The 27965-nt window shown below is 37.3% G+C and overlaps 1 protein-coding gene across 10 annotated transcripts in view; it reads right to left on the reverse strand.

The window, feature by feature from the left end:
* The window catches only part of LOC126866671 (kinesin-like protein KIF13B), a 175672-nt gene that overhangs the window by 144689 nt on the left and 3018 nt on the right, over positions 1–27965 (reverse strand). For all 10 annotated transcript variants that reach the window (XM_050620539.1, XM_050620532.1, XM_050620538.1 and 7 more), the window contains exon 2: positions 317–404. In XM_050620539.1, coding sequence (XP_050476496.1) covers positions 317–404 — 88 coding nt within the window. The remainder of the gene's footprint in view (positions 1–316; positions 405–27965) is intronic.

Raw genomic sequence — 27965 nt, forward strand, 5'->3', positions numbered from 1 at the left:
AGTTTCCAAGAACGTCAGGCTGGTCAAAGATTCAGTTTTCTGGGGTTGTTCCAACAACCTCACCAGGTTTAATCGTTGTTTTTTCGGAACGACGTATTACAACTTGGAACAACAACGAAAAGATTCGAGATTTATGAAATATGGGGTTAACTTCATACAGGATTTACATCTCTTGCCAGAGATAGGGTCCGATACTCTGGTAAATGTAAACCGAAACGAGCAATATATCCGCGTTATTTCGAGTTTCATTCGAATTCGACGTTTTTCGTTACGAGCTAGACAATTTTAAAAAAATATTTCTCAACAGATCACTCACCGTTCGATCTTGTCCATCGTGGTGGGATGCTGCAAGATGGTTTGCTGTCCGGACATCTCGACGACGCATTGTGTACCGAGTTCCAGCTCTGGAAAAATGGAACAACCAGTTAATTCAACAACAATTGAATTTCAATTATTAATTCGATGACAATTTGAATTTCAAACGAGTAGCGCGAGATAAGAGAAAAGGTGATTCGCGGTGAAAGAAAATTTAGGAAACTCCGTTTCGAGAAGTGAAACGAGGAATCAATAGACAAATCTAAATATCGTCGATCGTTGCGCGATTGTATAATGACCGAATGAAAGTATTTGAATTACGAACGCGGTTTGCTATATTTATAGTATATAATTATTTTTAGAAATAAAAGTACATGTATATACGCGGTTTTATATAAGTAATAATATATAATAAACAAATAGCGCACGTTAAATATTTAGTTTTAGTAGTACAATTAATTAAAATAAAAATACGTAACGTGTTAAATTTTGGGCAAAGTTCTAATTAAATTCACGTCTACGTAGACACGCTGTAGATTGAAACGATTCAGTCTACTCGAATAATGGAAATTCATTATCGACTTTCTCTTCTATTAATAACTTGCCATCCGAACAATAGGCGTTAATGTGTTCATAGAATGAAATCAGAGAATGTTCGATCGATTTATCCAAAACGTTTCGTAACTATCGTGATAACACGGTGATCATGTATAATTAATCGTTATGCGAGAACATTTCACTATGGAAGATATATCGTATTCTATAATATCACAAATTAATCAAATAAGAGATGCTTCTGATTGAAGTAAATCACCGGATTTAATCGGATTAATGATCTTGGTGATAGATAAAAGATCGTGGAGAAATTCCTTGAAGAATAAATCAATCGATTAATTTAACATCATATACACAGATATATTTAACAATCGCTAAATTAATAAAAATCTGTTTCCTATCCGTTGTTGCACCGTACTTTCAAGCCTATATTTTCTATGTAACGAACATTAATAACGTTGCACGAGGCGTGTTTATGACGTTCCTGATGCATAATTAAATATCCACAGCGTATTCAAGGGGATTTATATAATTATAAACCGACAATTATATTCCGACAAGCTGAACAGAGCCTGAACATTATTCAACATACAAGTTGCGATTGTCTATGAAATTTAGTGACACCATTATGAGATCTCGAAGAATGGTACATACTTTTCGAAAGTACCACGTGTCTAAAATTCCAATTGACTTCGATGTTCTGTCAAAAATTATACGCTGCATTCACAATTCCATAAAACATATGAAATTTGTAGTTTCTACGATTGATAAAAATTTGTCGTAGAAACGGAATGAATTTCACGGTCGAAGTAAAATAAAAAAGCAATAATCGTAAAATGTCCAAGCTGCGATAACCAAGTCGTGGAAATTTTTTGAAATTTAAATAACATTGTTCAAACTTTGTACGAGGTACTTTGCAGAACCACAAAATTCGCATAATCTATTCTTCTAAAGCGGAGACTGTCGTTTGAAGTTGTTATATACACGCGTGGCGAAGTACAAGAGAATATGGAAATAAGGAGAAACAGATCGTATATAGTCGGACGCGCAGTGAACGCAAAAACTACTTTCACACGATGATACATATTCTTCGATTGATTTATTTCTTTTAGATGAATATCGTCTCTGCTTCTCACGGTATACGCGTTTTGCCATTATATTAAACACTTTTTACCCGTGTTACTACGCGTGCTATGTGCACAAAAAAATGCGTAAACCTGTTTCAATTCCTCGCGCGACTGCCTCAATTATTTCTTCCACGAATACTTTTCCGATCTTTGCGAAATGTAGTAGCATACACCTACGTTAAATATCTTGCAGCTTCTCTCTAACTAATAATTGATTTTTCATATTGGTTTCCAGATTTTACCGATTACAGCGCCAACGAAATTCCAAGATAAGTTCCTCATAAAGCATAATATATTCGTAAAAGGTTTCTGTAAGTAATCGAATACTTTCGTAAGCTACTGTACATAAATACCAAACGCAAATATCAAGTTTCTAAATTACAAACATCCACTGTAAGCTAAATTCGATAATAACAAAAAGCTGCATCTCAATCCTTCGCCTCGAGGCTGATGCTATACCTGTTTATATATATATATATATATATATATATATATATACAGCATGAGTCAGAATATGTGGGAAGTATGGCAAGAGCTGATTCAGCGCACCAAAGCAAGAAGAAAAGTTATATATAAAAGTTATATATAAAAGTATATATATATATATATATATATATACAGCATGAGTCAGAATATGTGGGAAGTATGGCAAGAGCTGATTCAGCGCACCAAAGCAAGAAGAAAAGTTCGTAGAAACACACACCCGATATGAGTTTTCGAGTAATGGCATGTTTTTGTGTTGTAATAGTTGCTTACGTATCTTCAAAGAAAACGCTCCAAGTGATCCAGCTTCAACAGACGCGCGAATGTATCGCGTCGTACAACTTGTTCGAACAGCTTGCGCGAATTTCCTCGTAGCTTTGTTCTTTCAAGGAAGAGTTTCAACGCGGTCAACTGGCTTTTTACGAGCGACAGATTTTAAACAAACCATCCTAATTGATAATCGAATGGATTCTCTAGAGAGCGAAGAAATAAGATCAACACAGCCTATCCGTTTGTCAGACGATCGTTGACTGTTAACAAGGGAATGACACACGCCGATTTCGATGAAACTTCGCTTAAGTGTCCGTTACACCTGCTCGTAGAATTTAGTCGAAATTTGTTGAAACAAATCTTGTAACGTGTCTCGAGGTTCATAGATCTGTGCGAAAGGTTTCTTGAAAAATTCGTTTAATTTTCGTAGGAGGAGGATTTCTTCAACAAGTTCTTCGCACAGATTTACGAATCCCTCGTGAAACTGTATAACATTTATTTCGATCGTTTTCTTTTCGTATCTTTCGTCATAGTTTTACGATTTACATAGAACGACCGGTTCGGATAAAAAGTTTCAGATAGTTGGAGCTGCCTTAGAATAAAGAACGACCATGAACGAATTACGACTAAATTCTTAGGTAGTTCTAAGGAACACTTGTGCAAAGTTTCATCGAAATCGACGCGTATCGGTCACCTCGACTCCCTCGCCAGTAACATCTAGAGCATCGTAAAGTAAGCTGTAACTGGAAAATAAGGTCATTCCGGGCGTACCATATGTTTATACCAACTTTTCTTCTTGTTTTAGTGTGCCGAAACAGCACCTTTGTCGTACTTGCCACGTGTTTCGACTCACTCTGTGTACGTATGTACCTACGACCAACGAGAAACAGAGCGAATAAGAAAACATGAAAGCCATACAACGCGTAATGTACAATGTATGTTGCTGCTTGGTAGGTCGTAATGCTCGTTACATCCACGGCCGAGCGTAATCGTATCACGCGACGACGATTCGCGAGTAAACATTCGCGCTCGAGTTATTCGAACAAACTGGCTGGTCGGCTCGATCGATCGCGTCTCGGGATGCGAAACTTTCGTGGGATCTGCATATTAGAGGTTTGCGGCGAAACTTTTTTTTTTCCCGAGGAAAAATCGTATTCGTGTAAGTCGTTGCGATCGCCAGGAAATCCAGCGATTTCCAAGCGACCGCTTTTATGCCTCGTAAGACCTTTTTCTTCGTTTCTTTTATCTTCTTCTGCCGTTTCTCCGACTATTCCGGATGCCGTGGATGTTGTGGCTTCTCGATTTTTATGTATCAAGTTGTGCCAAAAGTTTCTTTCTTTTTGTAAGGAAATAATAGATGTATTTTTTGTTTTATATTATTTCATTGAACGATCCATTTTGTTTTATTGGAAAATGTGCATCTGTTGTTTTCTTCTAAAAACGAAAGAAACTTCTGGCACGATCTAATAAATAATTTCGCAAAGATGACGTTTCTCGAGGTCCTCGAACCTTGGGACAATCGAGATTCGATAATTGTAAAAGTTTATCGATAAGCGCGGAATTATCGCGAAATTTGTGCATTTATGAATTTATTTGCATTTGCAAATTTGTGCTTTATAGACTCCTAGGTTCATAGGTTTCTATAATCAGGTTTCTGTGCCACGCTTGTGTTTTCTACTCTCTTCTAACGTTTAATATTTCAAGCATTAACTAAGTCGAATACGTACATTATTCATCGCTATCGATTATAGACAGCCACTGGAAATGATCTACGTACTATATATGTGACAATTGAATCTCAAAGACGTACACAGTCTCGTAAAAGTTTCAAAAGTATACGTGCTATAAGCGAAAGAACTATTTCCTCGAATTAAATTTCCTAATGCAACTGTTGAAATTTGTTAAATCTTATTAAAAAAAAATTCTATCTTCGTTGTCTGTTATCCATTTTATCAATTACTTCGTATAAAGCGTGTAAAAATATGTAGCAAAGAAAACCCTCTGGATTAAACGCAACCGTAAGAAAAAGCAAAAGAAATACGATTCGAATGAGTAGACCTTACTGCCACGTAAACCAAGAGGAACCCCTACGAAGGAAGAATAGAAACTAGAAAAAAAGGAAAGAAAGGAAAGAGACGAAACAGAAGAGAATGTAGCGACAGACGGGTCCCGGATGATCGATACGATTGCTCAACGCGACAGAAGAGAAAAGCAGAGAAGCGTAAAAGCCAGAAGGGGAACGATGCATGAGGAAGCCATGCATGAGACAACGTCTTATGACAGCCACGAGTCATAACGCTCGTAACATTCAACTGCACGCGCATACGTAATCGCGTAAGGCGGCAAATCCATACTAAACGACCCGCCATTCTTCTCTCGCTTTACCGTTGGCGTTATTCAAACGCGTCTCGGCGACTAGAACCGCCGCGATCGGATCGATACACCGTGTACCGTGTGTTCATTCATGACTCGATGCGTTCAATACCACGGGATATCGTTTTTCCTCCCTTCGTTACGAGCCAGCCCTTTGCACAGGCTTTTCTCTTTCAGAACGCGCGACGATGATGGTAAATGACGCGAACCGGGAAGGTTTTTACGGTCGTTTGAAACTTGACAAATGGAAAATTAAGTTCTTCGAAAATTAAGCGTCTGCGCGGCGCTCGCCAAAGCAAGTGAAATTTCAACACTTTTACGCCCACGTGTCACGGGTCACAAAGCGTTTTCAGATTTACAGACACCACTTGAACGAACGTACCGTCATTAAATGGACAATTTATTTCCATTCATTGATTAGCGATACGTTAATGATTCATTAAAGCGATCTGAAGATGTATTTATAGAAGTTACGAGATATTCAGTGGAAACGCGTATCGAGTAGGCAACTGGTATTCACGATGAATAGTCATCGATAATCATCGAGCGTATCAAGCAGATTTGCCTCGATAGTGGCGAAGTTTGCAAAATGTAATCCTTAGAGGAGAGCGTGTTTAAATAAAACCTTTTCCTTGCGACCTCTCCGCTAAATCAGTTAATTAACTAGATTAATTTAACTAGGTTAATTAAATAACGATTAACTAGATCGGATTGCAAGTGTTCGGTTGAGCGGCGAACTCTGAGCGATATTAATCTTCAAGGTGGGCGAGATAAAAAATTTATGGCATAAACGTAAGGATATGAAACGTAAGTAAGAGAGTTTAAGTGTAGGTGTCGGTCTACGGGGTGGGTTTTCGTCAACGTTTCCGGCGAGGTGGTGTCTGTCCAACTGTCGTACATGTCTCGTAAGTGGTGCGTCTTGCGCGTACCTGATCGAGGATGCGTAACGTCCGATAGTCTGTCGTCGAGTTCTCATCTGATGTCCAAGTTTATGACACGTCGTTCGCTATCGAGCAGATCTTATCGAGCGCCTAAGATGCTAATTTAGTTGTCGACGTGGTCCGAATTGTAGACTGTACAATGTGCAATGTGGAAAATTCCAACTTCTGAAAAACAGCAGATGTGCTGTGCGTATCGTAGGATGTGGATGATCTTCTATCCTCGACAGTTTAAAAATTTACGAATGAGATCTTCGCGGATCGTTTGAACGACGTTACAAGGCTGATTTAACGCAAGATACGATACTATTCGCGAAAGCACGGTTACAACCTTCCGCTTGTAGCGTCGTAAAAAGAAACGAAGAGCAGCCAGTGGTGTGAAGCTAAGGGCAGCTCGATGGCCGAATAAATAATACACCGTTCTACGCGATAAAACGTAGAAACGCAAGGTAGACGTTCTAATCGATAAAAGCAAATTCGAAATTTTCCGAATGGTGCCACTATCAGAACGAAGCGGCGATACGATAAATATCAAACATAATCTCTCTGAATATCGAGGTTTATTAACATAACAGAGATAATTGACCGTTTATATATGTTCACGATCTCTGCAAAATACACTTGCGCTAAATATTTTACAATTTCTTCATATATTACATCGTCCATTTATAATCCATTTTCTTCCAATAGATAATACAGTACAACATAATATGATATTCAATAAAACGATATAAAAGAAAACATATGAGGCATCTATTATTTCCTTACAAAACGAAAGAAGCTTTTGGGGCAATCAGATATTTTCAAACTCGACCAATATAATTTTATTAACAATAAATTCGTTATAGCCTCCGTTACAGCATTAACGAAATTTCAAAATGTTTCCTACAACTATAAAAGAATACAAAGCGTTGGAATACTATTACAAGCGAGTGCTTGCGCATTACGTTGTATCGGGTTGGCAACTAATTGATCGCGGATTTTATCACTTGATGAGAAAATCCGCAATCGCTTAGTGGCCAACCCAATACCACGAGCAGAACGATATTTCTAGAAACGCAAACAAGCAGATTTACGTATGCAGCCACGAAAGATAGCAACCCTTCGCCCGACTCGATCATACAAATCCAGACTTTCAGATGAAAAGCTGAGGCAACTGGATCTATAACGATACTACGCCCACCACGTTCATTGACATTTCCATCCGTATTCATTGACGCGAGGTTCACGCACGATCACGCGCGCGCGCGGTGTCGCGCGACGATTTATCGAGCGTGTCCACGCATAGCGATGCCCGTCTTGGAACTTCTAATTGCCTTTGCGTCATAGAAGAAACGTGTCGTCGTGTCGATCGTGCCGATCCGGTGGAAACAACGCCGATAGACGATCGACTATTCCAATCAACGTTGAATTCGATATGCAAATTGTTAAAATGCACGAGAATACCCGCTATTCCATGGAATAAATCCATGTGTTTAATTTTTGTGCTGGGTTTTGCCAGTTTGCTGCGAGTCGACCGTAATCTTTTCGATGATTTAATTAAACGACCGTTTCGAAAGATTCGGCAATTTTTCTCTATTGTTCTGCAAGTTCGATATTACGAAGATTTATTACCAGGATATTTCATAATTTCAGCTTTCGCGCGCTAATGAGTTTTACTCGTATAATCGGTAAATGACAAGTAACTACAATACGTAAGGTATCTGGGAATTTTCCTGGAAATAGCGTCAGCATATTCTACGAGTGGATTTAAGAAGAAATAAACGTGACGCACGTATTGCTTGGAAACGTTTCGTCGATGGAATCGTCGAATGGATTAATTCGTATAGGCGATAGATCGAAATGAACATGATAAAACCTGATTACAATACGTTGAATAGAACGTGGAATGGAGAATAGCTGAATTATGAAATTTTGAGATGGTAATAATTAGTTATTTCATCGCGTGATATGATATAGAAAAGAGGATATGTGCAGACATTTGAACGATGAAAACTTTGTCGAGGATTTTTAATTTAATTTTACGAGATAAAAATGAATCACGGGAAATTTTCCATGAATGTCATTCGAGTTTCTCTCTTGCTGAGAATGGCCAATGTTCTATTATATATTGTTTCATTAAGATTGGTTTCTTTGTAAAGAGAAAAAGAGAGAGAGAGAAAAAGAGGAGAGAGAGAGGAAGAGAGGATGGGGTAAAAGATTATTCTGCTTTATCTATATCAAATATTTTACTTAATCTCGACTTTATTTTATCATTGATATACCTTACTTTCTAGGGCTTCTTGCGCAATAATTTATCAATTAATAACGTTAACGAATTCACAATTTACAAGCTGATTCTTTTTTTTTCTTTCCTTGAGAAGGTCGATTATAAATTTCTCCTTTATTATTTAAAAATTTGAAATTGCAAATTTTGATTTGAAAATTATTTGAAAATATTTGATGATTTGTAATTTGTCAAACTTATTAGTGGAATTTCGCTTGATTTATTATCAAACCTGTTAACGTTATACTGTGTTTATAAAATTTCATCGATCGCAAGTAGCAATATTTATTAATTCAGTAAGGATCTTCCAACTATTTCTTTCCACACGGATACGATCGAGTTTTCAATCGAAGGAGAAGAATTACAAATTTCATTGTCAGATGCGTTTCTTATCGGAACAAATTTCAGCGAAGAAAGCAAGACGATTTCGAAGAAGCGAAAATTATATGAAATTAAATTAGTCAAATTGCTTGTTCCCTTTATTTACATCTCGTCGACCGGTTCCAGTTTAACAGAATCGCTTACGTCCTTTAACCTTGCGATCTCATTGTCGGTCGATAGAAGCAGAAAGAAAAGAAAAGAAAAAGGGGAAAAAAGGGAAACAAGGGAGGCAAGGAAACAAAGAATTTCAACGTTTCAGGAAACTACGAGCAAAGACCAAAGAACCGTCCTCGGACTCTAATTAATTGAAGGGAGAACACGTTGTTTCTCTGTCGCTCGTTTCTCCTTCAAGATCGAAGCAAGGCATCGAGGCAAAGAAGGAACTAATCGTCAAGCAACTAATGAAAATTGAACGAGGCAACTGATGGAACGTATTAATTGTCTTCTGGCGACACGACCCGCCCCTGTTTCCCAACAAAACGTTCTTGATCTCGATTTAGGGTAATCGGAACGATCGTTGAAAACGCAATTGTATCGCTGCACCGACCGTTGGTCACGATCATCGTCGTCGAGAGATTTGCATTTTAGATTCCGCAAGATGGAATCATCGTTGTATAGAATCGATCGAGTAAGACAGCTCAATCGGACGAAATTACCAGATCGATCTGTGATTAGCAGGCTGCGGATGTTTATGCAGATCCGTAGCTTGATCAACGTGATTTGAAAAGTGAAATCTCGATCGTAATGCGTACTGGTAGAGATACATTGGTAGACGTGTGTGTCATAGTGAAACAGATGACGTGGTGTCGTCTCAAGTAGACTAAGACGCGTGATAAAGGAAATGGGGCAAAATGATATCGGCAGAGCCACCGTCCGAAGACGTACATAGTAGCATGAGTCACGTAATTTTACTTTGTGCTCTTGTTCAAATAGTTCGGTCTCCTTGAGCGATGAGATTCGATTTTGAAAGCCATTCTTATAAAAATAAAAAAAAGGAGAAAAATCACCTACAGAAGTAGAAAGATATCTTGCGATATTTCTTAAATATCGCTACTTTCACTACAATGATTAGCATTACGCTAAATGATCAGAAAAAATAATTGATCAATACCTAACTATATTATGATAATTAACAATGAAACCTGATTTTTTCCTTTTATCTTGTACTTTACATTCGTAAGAATTAAAACAAACTTTACCGCTGACCTTTGCTTAAACGCAATTGTTATGTACTTGCTCGTACTCGGAATATTTATGTTGTCGGTACAATTGTGGCAGGATAATATTCCTGGCATAATATTCGTGAGATGAAAGCGGTAGGAAAATTCTACCACTATCCTCGAAGGAGTTAAGAGTCAACATCGTTGGGGAAACAGTGAGAACAAAGCGAGAGAAAAATGTTCTTTATTGGTCAGCAAAGAGTGACCTTCCACCTGATCGAACGTCTCGAGATTTTCCTCGCACCGTGAAAATCTAGTCTCGAGCGAACCACGAGAGCATCTTGAGCAAACATTATTTTTATTTTCTCTGAATTCAGCTGCTGAGTCAGGTTGACAGGTGTTCGAAGCTGGTCTCTTGGCATACGTTGGAAATTGCTCTCGACACTCGACGCTAAAAGTTCGGAAAGGAACGTTCAAAGAGAAACTTCGAAAGTATTTTGAAATCTTCTAAACGTAAGTATTAAGCACAGAGCGAAGAAAATGGCAAAAGGTTAATCTGTATTATCTTCAAGGATATTACCGTATTTTGAAATTTAACATCTGCTTGAATCATAAACAATAAAAACCTGTACGACGATATTCCTTTTTAATTAATTCATCCGCTGCACAGAATCTCCGACAAAAACATCAATTTCTCCTCTATGCTAATGCATTTTAATACTTAAACAAACACGCATAAATGAATAATAAGAGGGAAGAAGACGCGACTAATTCGACGCTCGAATTTCATATATTCAAATGAAGGCCTCCTATTGTAATATCAATTTTATCGCTTTTCGTCCTAATTTTCCATTGTACAATACGTAACTGCGATGATAAAGGATAAAGTCAACGTAGATCCTTTCGTTCGTAATTTTATAATTAGATTACGCGCACTGTGACGAATAGACAGTGTTAGTAGGTGTATGTATTTTAGTATGTATTTGTACGATACTGTCGTAACATACTCTCGAAACGTGAATGTATTAGGTTGTCCGAAAAGTAACTTTCTTTTACAGACACGTCTTTTACAACGACGCATCTTTATACAAACACGAAACCTATTATAATTTGTCGAACGCTATGATCTTTATTTCGATAGAACAAAATGGATCGCACGTAATTCGATAAAATAATATAAAAGGAAAATGTTGTGCATCCATTATTTCCTTATAAAACGAAAGAAACTTTTCGAACGATCTAATATAAGGGTAAAATGAACTCGCTAGTTGCAAAGGGCACGTGCACGCGCGTTACGGTGAAATTGCAGCTTTTCTTTTGAAAAAAACACGCTTGCTCCTCGTTTAAACAGCGTTGCTGGCTCAGTGTGCAAGTTGTACACATAGAAACGAAACTGATGGTGTTCGCGTGTATATTGTGTATATTGGAAACGGAGTTCGTTGTTTCGAAATTTATTATTCAAAAAGGAACTTATTTAAAGAAACGAGAAGCTTTACTTTCTGATTAACACTAGAACTACCGATAGTTAACACGAAGCTATTTCTACCAAAATCAGTCAAAATGACTGTTCTTTAAAAAATACGTAATAATAGAATATTTTTATATTTATCGATTTATTACTTTCTCACAGAAGCAATTCCATATTATGTAGTAGATTTTTCGTTTTATTAATCCATCTGGTACCATAATCTCTAAACGAGGTGGTGACAAATCTATAAAATAGTAGAACCAGTCATTTTGACCGGTATTGGTATAAGTAGCCTTGATACAAAATTATTTTCAGTTTGAATACATAAGAAAGAAAATAAAATTCATTATATTATCCTTTTAGTTATCGTTGCGAAAGTCATTACATCATTGCGGAAAAAATATAACACGAAGTAGGAATTTTAAAATAAAATTGTAAAACCGGTCAATTTGACTGGTGTGATAGTTCTAATGTTAAAATACGTACGATGTGAAATTATGTTAACGATACACGTGTATACGATAATAACAGAAATAATTTTTATTTTTAATCTTCCTTCCCTTGATGATAGATTTTTGACCGCGTTAAAAATGTATCGTCATAGAAATTGCAGAGAAAAATTTGTACACCAAAGATATGGTACAGCAAAGAAATATCGTTCCTTTCTTATATGAAAAGTTACTTCTATATCTCAAAGAAAGCTTTGGTAATTTTCCCGCGGATTTAGGGCAAATTTTCGAAACTCCAACTTCCTCCCCAACTTTAGAAAACCTGTTTGCGATTTATTCCTAAGTTTCTCGCGAATAAATGTAAATTTCCATTAAACAATCCTAAATAGACGTTAAATGAATCTATCGCGCGTCTACATTCGCAATTCTAACACACTCGTCCTTTAAAAAACATTATTATAATTACACTAAATGTATATGATATTTATCGGAGAATGTGAACAGAAAATATTATTAATAATATACATACCTTGTTTCTAATGGAATGCACGAATGAAATAGTTGAAACTATCCTGACGAGGATATACTGTGATGGTGTGGTGATAAGGGCAGTCTTGCGAATACCGAAAAGATTTCTTTATTAACAATACGATAATTCTACCAACACTGTGAACGTGATAATCACCGAGAGACGCGTGTAAACTATAACAGCGGAATCCTATGGTGTTTGGGCGATTAACAGTTAAGGAATAGCTAACAAAGGCGACGAGCACGTACTTATACACTTTTCTCCCTCCACGTTTCGAACAAACAAGCAAAAAGAAGAAAAGAAAGAAAGAAAAAAGATCCCAAGGAAGGACGTTCTGTAATCGCGACGATCAATAAGGACGCTACCGATTCCTTTGACCTTTCAACGCTACACCATCTCGTCTGACATAATACTAAAACAAAGCTATAGCGACGTACAGAAAAATTCAGAATCGATAAAAATCAAAGAATCTTTCAAAATATCTATAATATCTCTAATATCTATAATTCTATAATAAAGAAAAAGTCTCTTTGTCTTTCCTTCTGCGATGCTCTTACAGCAGTCCGAGTTAAACATTTATCAATTAACGAGGTAGAATCGACGAGGACAAACATCGTGATACTCTTTAATACACAGACGAACATTTATCATGGAAAACTCGACGTGCTACAAAACCAGATGGTATCTGTTGCACGAAGCACGCCAGTCTTATTTAAGGTGCTGAGTTTCGCATCATGAGCAAACGTACGCGAATAATTTCGTATACGTCTGCGAACGTTGTTTATTTGGAACGCGTTACGACCACAAATTATGTCTATGCGATAAAACGTTACATTGTATTAAGCGAGACACGTTGTACATCGTTAAGAGCGTTTTATTTATTTCTCGTGTAATTTATTACCGATGCAATGTCATTGGGAAATCATACGCAGAAGAAGCTGCACAGGTTTCGACCTCCACCGTGCGGAAAAATTGTGAAAAGAATATTAAAAGATACTATGAGGTTGTCCGAAAAGTTTCCTTCTTTCGCAAACGTGTTTTTTACAACAGGTGCATCTTCATACAAACGTGAAACCAAGTCTGTGAAATGTCGCGGTGTTTATCTCAAGAGAATGAAATGGATCGTACGTAATTCGACAAAATAATATAAAACAAAAAACATTCGCGTCTATTATTTTCTCATAAAACGAAAGAAACTTTGCGGGCAACCTAATACAAAGAACTGAGAATTTCAGACGTTGCAATCGATGAAAGAGCGCGATCGTTCATCTCGCGTAGCAATTCGATGTTTCTCGTATGAATTTCACATGAATTTGACTCTGATATAACAATTTCGATTTCGAGTAAATATTAAAGAATATTTAAGAATAAAAGAGAAACTGAAATGTGGGAAATTTGTTCACAGCAAATACATCTATTTATTCGATGTACGTAGCTACGTAGCTATGTTTCATATTTTTCGTAGTAATCTCGAGAATTATCGACAGATTCCCATTTCGCGTAACAATTTCAATTCCAAAGGGATATTGAATTATCGGTACCAAGACGAGCGTTTCAGTAAGACGTTTGTCGGGTTAATGAAATAATTTTCCTTAACTGGTTGTTAATAAGGAACAGCTACAAACTTTCTTACATTCGAACGAGTCTCAATGGTTTCGTTGTTTGCGTCGCTGGAAAGCGAGAAACGCGATCGTTCGACGTCGTTTATAGTTTAAACTTTAGACCAAACGAGCAAAAACATAGAGCGAGTATACTTCTCATTACTTTCGCCAGCAACTTTACAATGAAACTACTAATAATAAACCATCTTTTTCTCGAGTTTTCAGGATTTTCAAGAGATTCTCGATACCCTGACGAAACTTTTTTCGCCCTTAATTTTTCGTCTTTCCTACTTTTCCTCTTGTCCTCTTGAAAAGGAATATCGTCCGTACGAAGCACCGCTGTGTTCTAACGATTCTTGTGTTCTGGGTTCGAACGAAATTCTAACGATATTCTGGCCATCGTACGAAAAAGTTCATGTCGCTTATGAATATTCCACGCTCCGCAACCAACTCGTGACAATTCCACTGGAAATTCCGCAAAGCTGCAGACGACAGAAAAATTCCAACGATGAGAGATCAATTTTTAATTAAACGCCGAGTCCTCGACCTTGATTCATCGAGTTGCATTAAACATGCTACTTACGTAAATCAAAACTCTTTCGCTTCCTCTCTTCCTCCCCCCCTCTCTCTCGTTTGCAATTTTTCGATGAAAAATTCACCAAGCCTCGTTCAGTATCTTTTCAACGAGCAACATCGTTCCCTTCGACCTTTGCAATCGTTTCAAACGGAAAATACGATTCTCTAGGAAAGCGAGTTTCTTTCAGATTTACCACCTCGAACGTTTTAATGAACCAAAATTCCAAAACGATGGAAAGGGAAGATCGCTATCGAGAAGCTCCAAATGAAAAAGCCTCTGACTGATGGTTCGATGGAAAATGAACTCGTCAGGTTTCAAGATGAAAGGAGCTGCTTGAATAAATGCTACGGCCACTAATTTTCTCGCAAGGATCCTGAGTATCGAGCGTATCAATCGCTCGCTTTGTTCTCCACTTTTAAAATTACGTTTTTCTATACAGACCGTGAAAAATTGCACGGAGACGAGGAAAAATATCTCTGTTTTCTCAATTGTCCGAGGAATGCAGCAGCCTTTCATCTTTGCCTCATAGAACCGTTTAAATTGTAATAAAAATAATTAATCTTGTGTTCCTCCTAATTTACTCTATGTTTTATTATAATATATCTATACATGTGTGTGTGTGTGTGTGAAACAGAAAGAAATTGTCTGTGGTTTATGAAAATATTACGTAAATGACCATGGAAATTATACGATTAATAGAAAATTACAGAAAATAAAATCACCTTGCAATTCAAACTCTGTGATTCGAAAAATTAATCGACAAATCACGGTTAAATTAGGTAACAAATCTTCGTTCAGTATTTATCAAAAAAGAATATATCGTATAAGTATACCATTGATCATATCTCAATGAATATCTTAATCTCGTTCATCCAATCCTTCAATCGGGCAAATAATTTGAAATTATTTATTACATTGGAAGAAGCAAAGTCTGAATTCCAAACAGATGTGACCCGTCTGTTCGTTCTACGTGCTACGATATAAGAACGAAACCTAAATTCCTAAATTCGTAAGTTCGTGTACTCGCGAAACAAAGCTACATCGTTTATTCACACTCTACTTACCGCCTTACCAACCTCAGAAAACAAATTCCAACGATAAAAAACGCTTGCACTTTACCTTCCGTAAGAGAGCGACTCTTAAGTCAGCGCAAAACCGCGACGTAAATTATAGATAATTGCAAGCGGCAATCGTAAATAATTGTTTGGAAATTCGGTGCATTCGCCGCGGATTCGTTACGATAATTTCCGCGTCCGTGAACCACGTGCCACGCTAATGGAACTCGTTCCCTCGTTTCACTTTCTCTAAACAACAAGAGAAAACCGGGTCTAACAAACGCGTTCTCCGGGCAACCTCTGTTTCGCGACGCTAAAAAGTCCACACGAGAGCGAAAAACGAAAAATGATAAGACCTTCTCGGCCAGAAATTTTACACGCTTTCAGTTCGATATCTTTAATTCGCGAGCGAGTTCCGCTTAACTCGTCGACGATCGTCGAGCGTCGATGCAAACGGGTCAAGGTAGCGTGAGAACAAGCAGAATGAAAAACGATTTAATAGAAAAGCTTGGGAGGAAAAAAGCTGTTGATCTGTTCCGTTTTTCAACGATTCGAACGCTTCGATTCGGAATAATCGTCGAAGGAAAATCCTTGAAATTTAATGTACCGATTTAGAAATTGTTCTCTCTGCCTCTTTTCTCGCGTCTGTTTATTCGTAAAACGTTTCATATTGTCGGAATAACAATGGCAGATGTTCGATGAAGAAAGTTAGAAATATGGCAGAGAAGAGGAGGTTTATAAAAGGAAAGACATGAAATTTCGTGAGTGGAGAACGAAGCGAGATAGATAGTAATTAAAAAAGGGAGTAAAAATTATGCAAAACTTATTGTAGTAGCGTTACTAGCGGAGATTTAGTCCTCGTGTGGCAAATAAATCGCGAACATCGACTCGCAGTCTCCGCTTTCAATTTCTACGATTTCTATCCTGGCAATAACAGTTTGCTAAAATATAAAATTCAAACGCAGCAGTATAACGGAGTATATAGAATTTCCCGACGTTTCAAACAATATTTTCCAGCCGAATAAAATAAAAATTATTTAGAATCGTATCGATTCCTCGTACAGCTGCACGTTTGCCAAATCGAACCGAACGATAACTCGGCTCGTCGCGAGTTTCCATTCGTGTGGAAACAACGGTTCAAAGCAGCTTGCAAAAATTTCGGCTAATAGCAGAAAATAGCGGGAAAAAAAAGAAAATAATGAAAATTAATTTTGCAAAAATTAAGCAAAAAAGAAACGCGTCGATAATTACTTTCTTACTGAATTATTCTCTTCCCTTGTTATTTTTAAAAACAATGATTTAACCAGCCAGCGTTGTAACGTTTCTCGCAAAACACTTTCAGAGGATTCGTGAAATCGTGTCGCTGACAAAAAATATTTCACGCGCAAGAGGATAGCGACCACATTTCCCCCGAACGTGTGTATACGCATTTTCCGCGTTTTCTATGCGAATAATAAACCAGCAGAGCAAATAGTTTCCAGCATGCAGAGAACATGGTATTAAATTCCATACGCTGCCATACGAATAACAGCAGTACCGTATCTATCAAACTAATTGTTCGAGAAATGAAATAAAATAGAGAATGGAATAAAAAAAATTTCGTAATACTTCGTTGAAATTAACTTTTTATCTATTTCCTATCCCAACTGCATATTTCCATATAACATTTCCATAGAAACGTTCGATCGTTAAGTCCTTCGGTTTTCGAAAGTATCGTTTAAAATTGGAAAATGACCAGCAATGAATAAACAACGATATTTAACGCTTTACGAATTAACAACGTAAGAGAGAGCATCGTACGGCATCGACCAAAATTAATTCTGCCTTTTTTCATCGGATACTAACACTCTTATTTGAGTAGAAAAATGAATACAACAATTCTCTGTAACATATTGGATGGCAACCAAGTGATTGCGAATTTTGTCATTAGGTGGTAACGAAAATATCCACGATCACTTAGTTGCCAACACAATACTTCGGAGTCATATCGTTTATTTCCAATGTTTTCGCTGTCCCGACGCGAAAAACGTACACATTGACATACAGAGTGTTGAAAGTTTTTTTCTTCGAAGGGAACTGATATTTTGTTTTTACGACAAGTTTTTACGACATATTTTGTTTTTTTGACCTTTCCTATTGGATTAAACGATTACTGATTTTGTCATTATCACCTAATGACAATCGCTTAGTTTCCAACCGAATAAAAAAGGTCATGTGCTTTCCTCTTCGAAGAAAATAACTTTTAACACTCGGAATGTCAACGTGTATGCTTTTTTACGCGTCGGAACAACGAAAACGATGGAAATAAACGATATGGTTATTATATGTACTATATGTAGTTTACTAAGCGTAATGACATGTACGAATTTTCCAATTTTCTTTGTATATTATGCGCGTTATAATCTGAAGCTTCCTCGCGCGTTTGTCGTACAGCAACGACCAAGCAACCGTCCACCAACACGAACAAAATATGTTCTACCTGTAAATTCAATCTGTTGGTAGCTGAAGGTAAATTGGAAGATGTTCGTTTAATCTTCCTTCTACGTTTTGCCGCAGAGAGATGTCTGAAATTCTAAAGCAGGAAAAAGGAAAATGCGCGGAGGAGAACGCGAATGCGGCTTTCAAGCTACCCTGCGAAAATAAAATGACCCAGAGACAGGCCACCGAGACTTTCTGTGTTCCAAAAACGAAGAATGCGAGGCCGAGCGCACGTCGAAATGCGCGAAAACCAAGAAAATATGAATTACTTTACTCGCGATGTACGTAAAAGCAATATTTGAATAGAAACGTGTATCTCAAAGCTTAAATATCTTTTTTTTTAATTATTAATCATTTGGACCGAAAAGAAATTTTCCTACGCAAATCGCAATATTTTTACACTCGCAAATTATTGACTCCTACCATGGAATATGACAAAATAAATTTCCTTCCTCCAATTAAGTTTCATTTCTATTAGAAACCTCTTGTCAATTTTTGTTCTTAATTATTAATCATTTAGACCGAAAAGAAATTTTCCTACGCAAATTCCAATATTTTTACACTCGCAAATTATTGACTCCTACCATCGAATGTCACAAAATAAATTTCCTTCCTCTAATTAAGTCTCATTTGTAATAGAAACTTCTTTTTAAACGTTCATTCTTATTGTAGCCCACCCAAAGCGCATATTACGCAACACAAAGAGCTTAGAGCGATCGGTACGACGTTAAGACAATTTTGGATTGGCAACTAAGTGATTGCGGATATTGTCATTACCACCAATGATAAAATCCGCAATCACTTAGTTGCCAACCCAATAACAGCGCAATGTCCCTCGACGATTCTACGATCCGCGACTTTATGTCTCTTCGTTTCACGCTGCCACAATTCTGTCTCCTATCTTTTCTCACGCGAACGTTTCTTCTCCGTGACAATACACCGAACCATCGTGAAAACCGATAACACATGAAAAATATACGATTGGGTCTGGTCACGAATCGAACGCCGACTAGTCCCCATGGTCGTCGTAGTTTCATCCAAAACCGTATCGTCAAACCGGTATACGGTTAATCGATAGAAAATGATCGTTCATGCAGATAATTAAGAAGAGATGACGGAACGATGATAGGACGACACGAATCACGATACTGCGATCGGTCGAGTGATAAAGGCCAGTTTGCTGTGTAGCTCGATAAATATCCGATCGACAACGCGCGCCAACCTGCTACGTGTTACAACCCCTTGACAAAAGCTCGAGGTAGGGTAACGAGAGAGGGTAAAACCGTGGATCGATAACGCGACGAAGATGGTGTCTGCGAACAGGGATCAACGAATCGTGCGGTTATTACCGTCGAGGTACGACGTATGAGTTTCGTCGGACGTATTTCAGCGAAATAATGGCTTTTTCTGAAACTCGTTCGATCAACCGATCGAGCGATTTTTGAAAATATGTACAGTCACTCGTGGAAAGTGTATATACAACGTACGATCCTATAGGAAGCTTTTATGAACATTATTACGTAAGTTATACGCGTTTGAAACATTTCGAACTTTCTTTAACATCGCGAGGAAACTCGACTGTCTTAAGAAATTTGCAAATATACAGGGTGGTTGGTAACTGGTGGTACAAGCGGAAAGGGGGTGATTCTACGCGAAAAAAGAAGTCGAAAATATAGAATAAACATTTTTCCTTTGAGGCTTTGTTTTCGAGAAAATCGACTTTGAATTTTGGCTCGGTACGCGTGCACTTTATCGCGTCTCGTTATAACGGATCTCACTGTAGATCGTTGTCTCGATTGACGTTATTTTTTTAACTTTTTAAATTTTTTTTTTAATTTTTCCATCGCAACAACGATCTACAGTGAGACCCGTTATAACGTACCGCACGCGTACCGAGCGAAAATTCAAAGTCGATTTTCTCGAAAACAAAGCCTCGAACGAAAAATTTTTATTCTATATTTTCGACTTCTTTTTTCGCGTAGAATCATCCCCTTTCCGCTTGTGCCACCAGTTACCAACCACCCTGTATAACGTACGATCCTATAGGAAGCTTTTATGAACATTATTACGTAAGTTATACGCGTTTGAAACATTTCAAAGTTTCTTTAACATCGCGAGGAAACTCGACTGCCTTAAGAAATTTGCAAATGTATATAGAAATTGAATTAACCAGTTAGCTGTTGCTCTGAAAACTTTGAAAAGCGCGTAGCTATTGGCTTGGCGACTATGTGATTGCGGATTTTGTCATTAAATGGTATAACTTAGTTGCCAACCGAATAAAACGCGCGGCAAACGAGTATACTCGTGAAAAACAACTAATTGATTAAGTAGAAATATATTACAGAAAAAAGACACTTTTTTAAGACTTACACCGAATTTCCCAATGGGATTTGCAATTATTTAAACGATTTAAAGTAGAAGTAGGAAGTTTTGTACGAAACATTTAATGCCTTTTAAATTGAATACAATCGTACAACGTGTGTGACGAAAATTGAGCAACAAGAAACAGAGAATATACCTGGTATTTCTGCTATATTCTTCGTTCTATAAGATCGATAGGTAAAAAACGGAATACGATTTTGAACGTTTCGAAGGAGGAACTGATTTCGCGAAAATTCATTCCTCAACGATTTATAAGGATTTTCGAGGAAATCGCCTCTCGAAACGCTCCGAGCCTGCTTCGTTTGTATTTTTGGAACGCACGAATCGCTACCAGGGAATATTTGCTTCCATCTTGAGTTCAAGTGATGCGTTATTTTTTAACGCCACTCGAGGCGATCCTGTCGTTGGCCAGATGCATACGACGTTAAAAAAAGAGGAAAAAGCCAGTTACATGCGCTCCTTCCGAAGAGATCTTAGATTGTCCAACGTATTCGTGTTTCTAATTTTAAATATCATATCCGGCTCTTATTTCTTATTCCTCGTTCAGTCGTAAAAAAAACAGGATCGCGTTCGTTTAAACATTTATCGAGTTGGCAACTAAGCGATTGCGGATTTTGTCATTAGGTGGTATTGACAAAATCCGCAATCGCTTAGTTGCCAACCCAATAGTAAGTGCACGCGTTATTATTTTCGTACGGAGATGTACGAGCATAATGAAGAAGTTAATATCGAAAATACATTGCAATGGAATCCTTTACACCGTTGTTAGACTGTGAATTTTTATGCAAATACATATTTTTGAGAATGTAATTGAGAAAACAGAATCTACGTAGACAACTGTTTCATTCGTTAACACTAGAACTACCGATAGTTAACACGAAGCTATTTCCACCAAAACCAGTGAAAATGGTTGGTCTTTAAAAAATATGCGATAATGGAATATTTTTATATTTAAATTCTTTCTTTATGCAGAATAATAGAAATAAAGGAAAAAGTATTAAAAAGTATACCGATCGATCCGGAATATTCCTGATAACTGATATCATCGTATCGAATGATACGCGGTCAAAATTTGAAAAACGTGTGTCAAGTTGTACAAAACGAGGAAACTGGTTAATTGGAGTTCGATAAACGGATTGCAGGATCCTTTTACACTTTGACAAGTGTGCCAGTCATTTTGACTGGTATTGTTGTAAGTAGCCTTCTTAATATAAAATTATTTTCAGTTTGAATACATAAAAAAGAAAATAAAATTCATTATATTATTCTTTTAGTTATCGTTGCGAAAGTCATTGCATCATTGCGGAAAAAAATATAACATGAGGTAGGAATTTTAAAATAAAATTGACTGGTTTGGTAGTTCTAGCGTTAAATATCACGGAAACCGCTACATACTTTGGATATTTTATACGGTTACTCGTATTAGTGAATTATGTGCATCTATGCAGATTTCCTATAACGCATAAAAATTCGCGGTCTAATTAACTATGCGTTGATTAAATGGAAAACCTAAACGAAACGACGAATGTTTTAATTTACATGGCAAAGAATGGAAGATCCATATGAATCGATATTTGTCCATTGGAATTTAAATTCTTGATAGATAGGAAATTTCTCTTACGTCACTTGTTTTGCAACGTGATTGATCGGAGTTTTTTATTTGTTCTTCAAGTTGCCGCAACAACTAAATATAGTTTGTTCCTTACGATAATAGCTTTCTTATCGGCTAATAAATTCTCCTCGAATTATTTTCTCTTTCTGTAATTCGAGATATCGGTAAATCAGAATTTCATCGACGCTGTCCTTCTTCGTCGAGAAACCCTAACAATCTAGTCCCGGAAAATATCACAAATTTACTTTTAATTAATTTATTTAATTCTTAAATTTTTTCGTCAAAATTTCTTTTCTCTTTTTTGCCAAAATTTAACCACCTAATCTGTAATGTATATTTTTAAAAATTCCCGGAATTATGTTTCCTCCGTCCTAAGATGGAACAAAATTTTCTAACATCTACCAATTACCCCTGGTATGTCACCAACGAACTAATACATCACGATCTCAAGATACCCACAGTCAAAGGGGAAATAGCAAAATATAGCGATAAATATAGCAAAAGAGTCAACAAACATCGAAACCCCCTAATTACTGGATTACTTGATACTACTGAAGAGACACTACCCGTTAGACCTAAACACCAGATTTAATTCGATATTTATATTAAGTAATATTTACTTATTTATAACAATTACTTATAAATTATACTTATCTATAATAAGTATTGACTTGTTATAAATAATCAGCCATGTCACTGCGCCACGCCAGAAAAAATTACTGAAAATTCTCAATGCGAGAATTGATTGTAAATTTTAATAAATAAAATAAAAAAAAATCTACCAATTATCTCGTATCCATCTATTTCAAAAGAAAACATAGAAATACGTATGATATTTCAAGCAATTAATTTTTTCATACACACGCGTTTCTCGACTTCTCGAAAGAATTATTCGCCTATTATATCACATTTTATATGAAATAGACAGCGTCGTCGATCGTCCAAGTCAGCGAGATACGAGCGGAGCAATCTCTGATAACGTTTATCAACGACACGAAATTCCATTTTTCTTTCTTCTTTTCTGATTCTATCTTCGCGGCCAACTTAACAGCCACGTATCTTCCGCTGTAAGTTCGACTCGAACAGAAGAAGCTTCACGACGTTTTCCACGGCAACCGAAATGAATTTTTGTATGCAAATGGGCAACTGGGTTTCAAACGTAAAGATTCCAAGCGTACGTATTCGCGCGACCAAGGATTGAAGTTCTAAAGACAGGACAGAAAGTTTTCGAGCAAAACTGTAAGAGCTTGAAAGAACTTCGAGTAGCAAAGTTTTTAACCGACTTCTATCTTTTAATATCATTTTCGTACGTTTTAATTTTTACACCGTCTTCTTTCCTACCATTTTATTTCAACGCGAGATATTCGAAAATTACGCTGATTGAATACATAAAATCGCTTGCATCACGGCAAATCAACAAACCCTATGGAATTTTCGTTTTAAAATATTATTCATCGGATCGTGGAACTTGGCATCTTTATATTCGGCATCGCGTCCCATTTGCATGCGAAAATTCATTTCGCTATCGCGTTCGAAAACATTTGTCGTATTTCATTAAACATATTAGGCTGTCCGAAAAGTTTCTGTCGTTTTATAAGGAAATAATATGACGCACAATGTTTTTTATTTTATATTAGTTTATTGGATTTTTGCACGAACATGATAATAGAAATATAACGAAATGATACCTAATTCGATAAAATAATATAAAACAGAAATTGTTGTTCGTCTATTGTCATCTTATAAAACGAAAGAAGCTTTTCGGACAACCTAATAGATTCCACGAAACTTTACGATATGAAGCTATTTTAAGGTAAACGTCGTACTACGTTTTATATGGAATATTTATATTTGAAATTGTTTGATATTACTTTTCTATCCGCTGAACGAGCTTGTTCCATGCGAGTTGATATAAAATATCCCGTACGATCACAGTCCTAAAGGATTACATCCTTTTCGCCTGGTACAGGAATTGGTAACGCGAGGCTCGCATTTCCAATAAAATTCCCGCGAAACATTTTTTCAAAACAAATATTTTTTAAAGTAGCTTTAAAACACTTTGACTGGTTGGTCATCGGCGCTTCGACTTCTTACAATTGTTAAAATTGAATGAAAATTCACAGTTAGGGCATTTTGAATATAACCGATAAATAGAAGATACTTTGAGATAAAAAGTACCATTTCAACCGAATGTTTCGTCGAAATCGTAAAAATAATTATAATACTGTTTACTAATATTGTTACGTCACCTAAAATAAACCGAAGAACCCACCATAACCTTCACTTTTCTGCATTGCGTCGATCTGTGTCTTCAGTCAATTCATTTGTCCTGAAGACCTTCGTAAGCCTAAAAATATTCTCAAAACACATCAGTTTTTAGAGAGGCTCTTGGGTTTATTAGGCGCACTTAAAAACACGAAGAAAGCGGGTACGCACCCATTGTTGCGACGCACAACTTACTAACAACCAGTCGGATGGCAACTGATCGGTTGTTTATCGCGAGCCTTGAACGTTATTAGCGTCCAAGGTGGAGGAGTACAATAAAGGTAAAGAGCGAGGTTTAGCGAGCCTTATTTATTACACTCAATACTCCGATTACACTGATTTAAGTTACTATATTCCACGTTCTACTCTGAATCCACTGTCCGTAAGTGTACTGATTATCCTGTTAAATATACTGTTCACTGAGTGAGTACTGGTAAGTGTTGACTCTTAGAATACTGATGCAAGAGTCTGTCCTGTCCGTAGGTTGCGGAATATACTGTTAAAGATACTGGTACGTGTTGACTCTTCGAATCCTGCTGCAAGAGTGAGTCTTGGGGCTGTTGCTGTTGTAGCAGAAGGTTCGTCGTGGGGGTGTCCCAGGTCTGTTCCTACCTGGTCCTTGGATAAAGCCGTATGTTTCTGAATGGGCTGGCTGCCTTAGTGACGTTTCGCGCGTGTCCCGTCTTCCTGAGATGTCGCATAAAAATATAGGTATTTCATGGTAGGTCCTAAAGTACCTGGACTGTATAATAGGCCCATTGTTTATGATTGGGTTCGCATTACGGTACCCTTGACGGTCGTCCTGCCCGAGGCTCGCGTCTGGTGGTCATACCGTAGCGGTAATTACCAGGCTACCCCTCCAAATCTCGAACACCCATTAGGAAAAACCGAATAGCTATCCAATAAAACAAGCTGATTTTTCCCAGGAACACGCGGCCCTACCGGAAACTTTACTGTCACCCGAATACAGGTGTCGTGGCAGTCAACGTGATATAGGTTGGTAAGCAAGTGCACGAGTAACAGTGTAAGTCGGAAGGAACAGAATGAAAAATTGCACGATGCCGCAAACCAGGCGGTCAGTAAATCTGCCAGTTGGCCGCATGGCATGATGAATAACTGGAAAACGTCATAACCGTATGTCATCGGTAAACGGGAATATCATAAATCGATTGATTTCGACCTCGACCAGAGAATTTTGGTGTCTAGCTATTTTACACGTGCAGATATAGCTGTGCTTATAAATATCACGACAAATTACTGGTCTCACACGAAACGTGATAATTGATTCAGATTATTGGAGAAGCGATTAATCGGGTCAGCTCTGTCTTTCCATTCGTACGTATCTTCTATTCGAATATAAACGACAGTGTAGAGAAACGCGATAAGCAACATTTACTTTCTTCTATCTTTTATAAAAGAGAATTTTTTAATTCAACGTGCTATCAACCATACAACACCATTCATATCATCCAAAGAACTTGCTCGTTTGATCAGGAATTAAATATGTATTTTTACTATCTTATATCATATCGATGAATCTACGTATACATAACGTGATTAGTCATTTTATTGATCTCGAAAGGCAACACACATTGTCCACCATATAACTGCATTGTTGCCTAAAAAATTGTTTTATTTAATTTAGCAACTAAATATGTATTCTTGCTATCTATATCATATTCTTGTCATTTGGTTGATTTTATACGAAACTTTCTGCATTTATCGTCTATCGCGGAAAGGCAATATTACCTTTAGTCACAGTCGGTTGCTTCTCTTTTCAACCAATTGTAGATCATATCGAAATATCTTCTCTCTCGGTCACCGAATGATATAGAAATGCGAAAATCAACAATTGTACACGCAATATCACATCTTTCCCAAATGATCTTTCGATTATCTATGCTCTGTCGTCGAGTATTTTACAGAAACCGTAAAAAAACTCGCCAGGAGGTGTACGAACTCGTACTTTGCCAATGTTACAAAAATTCACAGAACATTCTGTACAAACGTACTGGATGTTTTCGTTTAATCGCGCCACGTTTTTCTACTCATTCTCCAGCGAATTATAGTCCTCTAACATTGAGAAATATTGAGTTGGCAACTAAGTGATCGCGCATTTTGTCATTAGGTGGTATTCACATGATCCACAATCACTTAGTTGCCAACCCAATATGTTCACAGTTCGGACAAAGCACGAAAAGAAATCTCATCGGCGTGCACGATCTTCCCTTTCAACTTTGCGTCACAAATATCACACGATCTGTTTATTCGCCAAAGAAGCGACAAGCAAAACGTGAATGTAAAAATCAAAGTTCATGTTCGATTATACAGGGTGGTTGGTAACTGGTGGTACAAGCGGAAAGGGGGTGATTCTACGTGAAAAAAGAAGACGAAAATATAGAATAAAAATTTTTTTTCACTTTTTTTTTCTTTTAAATTTTTCCATCGAGACAACGATCTACAGTGAGATCCGTTATAACGTACCGCACGCGTACCGAGCGAAAATTCAGAGTCGATTTTCTCGAAAACAAAGCCTCAAACGAAAAATGTTTATTCTATATTTTCGACTTCTTTTTTCGCGTAGAATCACCCCCTTTCCGCTTGCACCACCAGTTACCAACCACCCTGTAGAAGTGGAAACACCATGTACGTAAAAGTTTCTAACAGTATACAGCTTTTTATCACGTGCACCATGTAAAATCATACAGGTAGACAAATTTCCTAATTTCTCTCTGTACGTTAGAACAAAAATAAACGTAATTCGCCGCTACTAAACCTCAAATAGAAGAAAGAAAAATAACAAAAAAAAAGAGAGAGAAAGAGAGAGAAGACTGAAATACAAAAATTTTAGAAACGTAGCTAAGTTAAGGTCTGTCCATCCGTAGAGACTCAACGTCTGTCCATTAGTCACAGAGAATCGACGTTTACGGACTCGAGAAATCCAAGATCCGCGTCAGCGTACAAGGAATCGGTAGCTTTGAACTCGCGGAAACCTTCCGCGGAATCCTTGGCCCAGATATTCGGCACGTGATCGAACGCCTGGTCAGCGTTTGCACGTAATCGACTAACCCCCGTTATAGGATAAGAAAACGATGACACAAAAGTAGTGGATCGTGATAGAGAATCGTTCCGCAACCTCGTCGTTCTTCCTGGAATGTGCCAATCGAATAGATTCGATCCCATTCAGTACGATCTCGCCCTTTCGATTCGATTTACTCTTCTTGTCAACCTTTGATACAAGACGCTCGAACCAAGCATATTGAATGACTAAAACGATCGACGATATCGCGTTTCGGCACCCCATTCGATGTACTGCGTCTTCTTTTCATCCTTTTTGAGAATTCGAAACAACGTGGAAGACCGTTCGATTGGATCCTTCCCGCGTTACATTTCTTTCCTTCGAGAACTATGCTTGCGATCAAATAACCGACGAAATATGAGGAAAGAATTTTCGATCAATACGACTGAATTATGGCGCGCTTTAAACAGCACGAGATACGTATTTGTATTTGTTAGTTTGTATAAGAAGGGACGATTTAAATATATTATTAAATACGCGTTAAATATGTTGTGTAATGTTACTTGTTTGACGAGAATATGAATCATTTACTCTAGCGCGAAAATAGGTGAACAGTTGGTCCCTGACGATGACGATTTAATTTAACGTAAGTAATTGTAACA

Source organism: Bombus huntii, chromosome 6 (genome assembly GCF_024542735.1).
Source record: "Bombus huntii isolate Logan2020A chromosome 6, iyBomHunt1.1, whole genome shotgun sequence".
Classification (NCBI taxonomy): Eukaryota; Metazoa; Arthropoda; class Insecta; order Hymenoptera; family Apidae; genus Bombus; species Bombus huntii.